This window comes from Bison bison, unplaced genomic scaffold, assembly GCF_000754665.1.
Source record: "Bison bison bison isolate TAMUID 2011002044 unplaced genomic scaffold, Bison_UMD1.0 scf7180017864371, whole genome shotgun sequence".
Taxonomy (NCBI): domain Eukaryota; kingdom Metazoa; phylum Chordata; class Mammalia; order Artiodactyla; family Bovidae; genus Bison; species Bison bison.
In genome coordinates, this window is record NW_011494943.1 from 1512230 (window position 1) to 1519112 (window position 6883).

General features: G+C 47.2%; 1 protein-coding gene across 1 annotated transcript in view; it reads left to right on the top strand.

The window, feature by feature from the left end:
* GNA13 (guanine nucleotide binding protein (G protein), alpha 13) overlaps positions 1-5028 on the top strand; it is a 32755-nt gene extending 27727 nt beyond the window's left edge. The window contains exon 4 of the mRNA XM_010856061.1: positions 1-5028. This exon is cut by the window's left edge and continues 1 nt beyond it. Coding sequence (XP_010854363.1) covers positions 1-66 — 66 coding nt within the window. The 3' untranslated portion in view covers positions 67-5028.
* The last annotated feature ends 1855 nt before the right edge of the window (positions 5029-6883 follow it).

Sequence of the window (6883 nt, forward strand, 5' to 3'; positions counted from 1 at the left end):
CTGGTGTTCCGCGACGTCAAGGACACCATCCTGCACGACAACCTCAAGCAGCTGATGCTCCAGTGACGCCCACAGGGCCTGCCGCCTCCCGCCTTCCTGTGTTCTGTTTGTTTTATTTTTAAAATAGAAGTTTACAGCAGGAATTAGAACAGTCTTGATTCTGGGTTTAACTCCTTGGAAATCTCAGTCCTCCTCCTGCGACTCCAGCCCCTGGCGGAGGGCCGCCCATGACCGACGCCCACGGGCTCAGCTCCGGCCTCCCTGGATGGGCCCTCCTCCCGCCAGGCCTCAGATGCGCTGTCCTCCTGGCTTTGACCCTTCCACTTCTCAAACAGTGTTCCTGTGGTGCCAAGCGTGGCAGGTGCCCTGAGCGCCGCAGGGCGGGGCGGAGTGCGCGCAGGCCCTGGACCGCGCGGGGCACCTCGGTCGCCGCACGCGGTAGCCGCGCCTGTGGCCAGCCTCAGTGGACTGTTGGGGAAGGAGGGCCGTCGGGGGAAGTTTGCTCTGAGGGGTGGCCGTCCGTAGAATTCCCCGGCTTTGGCCTTCACATTCTTCTGATTGCTCGTGTCCCCAGCAGCTGTTCTGAGTTTCTGTGGCTCCTGAAGGCAGTGCTCGGCAAGTGTCTTAGTTCACGTACGGTGTCTCATCTGGCGCTGGTGGACGCTCCCGTGTGGTTCCGTGTGCACAGGCGCGGGCCGTTCCCAGGGTTTTGATCAGAAGCCAAAAGAGTGGAGTGCAGGCTGCCTTTCCCATACTTAGATATGTCATCCAGGTGCCATGCAGGAAACCCTGGCCATAGTAGCAGCTAGAATGTGCAACCTCGTAACAGAACTTTCTCGATAAACACAGCCCTTCCCAAGGATGTTTTGTTTTACTCTCAAGACTTTGAGACCCCGTCTCAGACGCAGTAGGGCCCACAGTGGGAATCCCTGTCGCACCATCATGGACGTGGTTCTTTCACGCTCCTGCCTGTTCCTGTCGGCTCCAGATGGCAGCATTTATGGGGGTTTTTGGGTTTTTCAGAGCTTGCCAAGGGCAACGTTTTTCCGTCAGACTATCCGGAAAGCCATTGTTTGAGGTTCTCGTTCCTTCTCGGTGTGTCTCTAAGAGGCTGTACGTGTTGGCAGCACTGTTGTTTGTGGGATTCCAGCTCTCCTGAGGTGCGTTTCCAAGGATTCTCCCAAGAATGAGGAGTCGTGTTCCAGTTCCTGCTGAAAGATGGTTACATGTGACCTCCCCCACCACGCCCCAAATTAAGGCGCACCCCCCAAGGAGCTTTGCCATTAACAGATGCATCCTCTGTGAGCGCCTCAGAATGGCTGGTTTTCGGCATTGAGAGGCCCGCCCTGTAGGTTACGTGTGGTGTGGCAGTCGGGTAGAGGAACAGTGTACAAGGTGACAGTTTAGAGAGTCTGATGGTTTTCCTCCCTTTCCTGAAAATTGTGATTGACTGTGATACCTGCCCCTTCACTGTACAGCTGACTGTTCTCAGGTATTTTATAGGCAAGCAGTCCTTGAACAACTGGTCGGAATTCTGGATCCCCCAGCCTGCCCCGGTCGGGCTCTGGGTCTGTGTCGTGGTCGGCTTAGGATAGGACTCTGCCAGGTCCTGACCAGGGTTTGACAGGCACCTGACTTTGCTCGCACTTGAAGCTCCTCCATCGTTCCCCCCACAGCTGCCCGTGTGTCCGTGTCCTGGTGATCCTCTGCTGCTGACGTGAGCCCCGCCCTGTGACAGGCGTCTGTGGAGGAGGGCTCGCGCGTGTCTGAGAGTTCTGTGTCCAGTGCTTCTCACCAAACACAAGTGTGTTGTTTAACCCGCAGAGTGAACCATTTCAGGGCATAGCGCGTGCACGCTACACAGAGACGGTGGTGGAGGTCTGTGCATCGGTTTAGCAGGAGTGGTGGTTCACTCACTCCAGTGAGGGCTAAAGTCAGTTCCCGGTGTGTGCAGTGAGGAGGGATGGTCTCAATCAGGTCCTCGTTCAGATCTCTGATATGAGCCACACACACTGCCCGACAAAGCAGAAGTCCCCATTTTGACCACCACAGTCAAATGTTAAAGCACCAAAGAGATGGGATACTGTTCTGAGCATTTGAGATTCCTTTCCTGATGTGTGTGAAGTCTCAGAGTCAACTTTCTTTAAAAGTAAAACCTCGAGTATATTTTGAGGTAGTAAATTACTCATACAGACTTGCCGGTTCAATCTGAAGGCTTTAGTTCACGTGTTTTATATACTGTATATTTAAACCATGTGAAAGAGTCCTATACCTATATCATGAAAACCAGATCCTTTTAAAATACCACTGTGTGAAGGGGAGGTGGAAATTAGGGACAGAACTGCAAGGGTGCTCGTAGTTTTCCCCGTGCCTGTTCCCCTACCCCAGTCTCTAAAAATGTAATTTGAATTTAAAATTCTTCAGTGTATTTAATTTTCTAAGTCTTCATGGTTACAATTTGGAGTAAAATGTGCCTAATTCTCCATTACATTCTGTTCTTGGGTCTGAATGTCTTCTTGTTTAATTCTTAAGAAATGTCACACAAGTGTCTTCATTGACCTTGAAGAACCTTACAGTATACAGAGTTGCCTTATAAAGCAAAGAACACCTCAAATTTTTGCCTTTTTTTTTTCTTAAATAGGGAAGCGTCAGATATTTTTCTGAAGATCCAAATAATTTAAAGGCATGCCTCTACCACTTAAATATTATTTTTAACAACCCACATCATTGCTTGCTGCCAAGTGCTGTATTAAACTGGAATCTTTAGTTGTGTTGTCTAGAATGGGCACTTGATAGCTGGGGCACAAGAGCAACCAAAGAAGGCGTCACAGAAGCCGCACCGCGTGTCTGTCACACGGCGAAGGTCCTGGTTAGGCTTTGGTGAGGTTGCCGAGGGGAGTCCTTGTTCAGTGGTTGGTATAAAGCAGGAAGAAGTCGGATTCCCCCAACCCCAGGAGTGATTAGAAGTGTTGATTTACATATACAGAAATCATGGGTTCCATAATTGTTTGTAAGCAGAAATGAGTACATCTTAACTTCCAGCATCTGCCCAAATACTTGTATTTATGCTTCTGGTAGGATGTTATTTTCAGCATTAGTACATACATCCGGTTATGCCTTATTTATATGAAGAATAAAGTTACCAAGTCATGTTCTGCAATGTTCTGAAATTCAAATCACTGTGTGAGAAACCCTCAAATTGGTGCTTTCATTATATAATGAGACATTGCGGCAAAGCCCCAAACCAAGCCATCTGAAACAAGATTTTCTCCATTGCAGTCTGTAGAAGTGTTACTTCTGTGTGTATTGAGAAGGCTGCGTATCAGTGTTAACTCTCCATTTCCTGTTTGAACCCATGAAATCATGCCTGTAAATCTCAGTCACACATTTGTAATAATCTCCCTAATAAACCTAGAGAAAGCCACTCTGTTACCTTTTCATTTCTTTTAATGAAAGAAAGTTTTAATTGAGGGATCAAGAGCACAGATTCTGCATATGTCTTTTTTTTTTTTTTCCAGTTGAAAATCTGACTTTATTTTTCACATCATTTCAACATGCAGAGTTACATTACTCACAGGTGATGTGTCCATAGGTCTGTGCTGCTCGATGAAAAGTGCTGCTTTTTGCCTTCCTTCATTCTCGTGATAGGATCCAGATTGGCTTTTCAGTGTAGTAAACACGAGGAAGGGAGGGAGTGTGTGAGTGTGTCTCCACGTTCCAGATAAACAGTAAACATTCCCATTATTTTATGGTACGAGGTTAGGGCTTCATAAATTTATAGAGAGTAAAAAGTGAAGTGAAATGAAGTCGCTCAGTCGTGTCCGACTCTTTGCGACCCCATGGACTGTAGCCCACCAGGCTCCTCAGTCCATGGGATTTTCCAGGCAAGAGGACTGGAGTGGGGTGCCATTGCCTTCTCCAGGGGATCTTCCCGACCCAGGGATCGAACCCGGGCCTCCCCACATTGTAGGTAAATGCTTTACTGTCTGAGCTACCAGGGAAGCCCAGTAGAGAGTAAAGTCAAGTCTAAACCTGGACACTTGTAAACAAGTTGAACTTCGTGGATTTTTCAGATGCCATCAACTTGCTACTAGCCTTAGCAGATAGTGATTGTTAACATGGCTTGCAGTACACCACTGGCATTCTTAGGTCTGTACTTGAATGTATAGTTAGCATATAAAGAACTCATCCTCGCAGCGTCTAGGTCTAAGCATCTGGTTTCCAATGGCAGGGCTTACATGCAACAAAAAATGTTGGTGGTAGGGCAATGATTTCTGGGTTGGTCAGAGATTTTGTGACCTTTCCAAAATGGCATCACCTTTGATAGTGATGAACGTTTCCAGATGGATGGAAGCAGGGCCCCAGGAGGCAGTGCGCTGTCAGGCCATGAATCTCCTGATAGAAGGATGCGCCTTGCTCAGCCTCTGGTCTGGGCTTGTCTCTGGAAATCCTGTTTGTAGTGCTTCTTGCCACAGTTAAGTGGTGTGTTCCTCCTCAGTCATGCCTGTTTAGGGGTTGGTTCCTGGAAAGGACCTGTAACGATGCAGTGGACTATACCGTTTACTCTTTCTTTACCTCTAACTTGAAAGTAGAATTGCAAAATGTTGAAATGGCTTTCTCTGCTACTCCAGCGTGGTGGAGCTCATTTACCACAGAAGCCTTATCAAAAAGTCTTATTTTGTAACAACCTGGTAGATATTGTACCTAACAACATGATTTGTATTAGCTCTGTATCAAAGTATTTGCGGCTTCAGATTTTTTAACATCTATCTTTTTATAACTCTGAGAACTGAGCACATTATCTGGTAATTGTTGTACATTTTTTTTTCTGTCAGTGCTTTAGGATTGGCAATAAATTATTTCTACAGGAGGTCTGAAAGTGGAAAGAATGATTTGATTTGATAAAATGAATTGCTGGTCATCAAGGCTTTTTACTTTTGTACATATTTTGCAAAATTTTTTGCCTCTTGCTATTAATATTTGCTTTGTAAAAATTACTGACGTTTAATAAACATTTATAAACTGTCCCATACTATGATGTTATTTAAACTAACTCTTTGATTAATGTCAAGAGCAAAGCAGAGACTTAAAGTCCCAGTGGCTGGAACCTCAGAAATCTCTCTTTCGGCAGATCTCTGACGATACTTTGACTTAAGTTAGTCTATAAACGTTTCCTCACTGAAGAAGGGATGTGGACTTCAAGGAAGTTCCCAAACACCCGTTTTGATGCAGCAGCCAGAAGCGGGAAACGCCACCTTTTCTCTCTGCTGCTCCTGAAATCACTGAGGTCGAGCGCCTGTGTCTGGGTTCACGCTTTGTCCACCTGCCAGTCTAACACGGTTGCATCTTCTGTAGCTGAAATGGCGTTTTAAGATCAAACTAACATGATACCACTCCTTTTATTGCTTCAAGGAACTTTATGATTTACCGAAAAATTGCAAAAATAGCAGTTTCCTAAAACTCCACACTGGGAGATAGTTTCCCCAGGTAGCATCTTGAACTGCCCTTGAACTGTCCATCTCTCACATTACGCTCATGTCCCATCCTAGTCCATGTGTTAAAATTAATGAACCAGTGTCGACACTTTATTCTTAACTAACCTGTTCTTCGTTCCCATCTTGGTTTTTCCTGCTGCCCCTTTCTATTCCAAGTCCTTCCAGCCAGGACACCATCTTAGGATGACGTGCCCTGTCTGTCTGGGTTCCTCTGGGCCGTCACAGCCTTGCAGACCCCCCTCGTCTGGTGGCCTCGGCGGTTTGAGGAGGGGTGCTGGCGGCTGTTTGGTTGGCAGTCCCTGTCGGGAGCAGCCTGGTGTCCTCCTCGTGACTGGACGGGGCTCTGTCCGGGACCTCACGTGAAGTAGCACTCGTTCAGTGACGTCAGTCGTCCTTTCCCTTTGCAACTTCAGCTCAATTAGAAGTCGTTCGATGACTCTCCATCTGTGTACACCTTTCCTTAACTGCCGCTGCGGGATTTTTCTTCCCCGGAGCAGAGTGAAGGGGCTTTTCCTACCATAGGGATTCCAAATCAGGTGTGAACAAGCGTTCATGGTGATGGCTGTAATCCAGGGCTGGTTGGTTCCAGGTGTTTCTGGCAAAATAAAAATTGTGCCCAAGAACTCAACATTTACTGTGAGATTTCCCTGTTAACCGCAAGAAAAGTTGAGAAAAATCTGGAGGTACTTCCAAATCTACAAATACCTACCAATCTGTAGACAGCAAACAGGCTTTCTTTGTGAGACTTAAGATCTTTTAAAATCGAAACTAAACTCACTTGTGCATTTGAATTGCCCACAGCAAACCAAGAGGTCTTTTTAAAAAAAAAAAATCCCACAACCTTATTCTGTTGTTGGAACAAGAGAATGTTCATTTGTCAACGGACGGCTAAAAACCTGTTGTCCAGGAAAGTGCTGGGCACCGTTGACATAGCTGATTGGCAGTCACGTTGCCCTGGCAAACTGGCCCGCTCCATTGCCCAGAATGTGGGTTTTTGAAAGAGAAAAGAGACTTCTGTCCCTTGAGAATGCAGGAAACTCGCAGTTCATAGGTTAAACCAGAAGTTTGTTTGGGTGACAGGAAATTTGGCAAGCCCTGCAAAAAACAAAAAGACTCGGGCACTGTTTTAAAAGCCATACTATGTAACTTTCCCTCGGGAGCAAGTGGGGCCCCTGGCAGACAGAACTGCAGCTGGAGCAAGGAGGGACACAAACACTGCCACGACCTCCCGAGCGTCCTTGTCTTCACGCCCACCAGGGCGACAAGAGGCTCCCGCGGGGCTCCGTCCGAGGGCACCGCGGGGCAGAGGCCCCAAGGAGGCAGGAGGGAGTTCCCGCCAGGATGAGCGACCATGAGCTGTGTTGCTTGGTCTTCTCCCCATGAAGTTA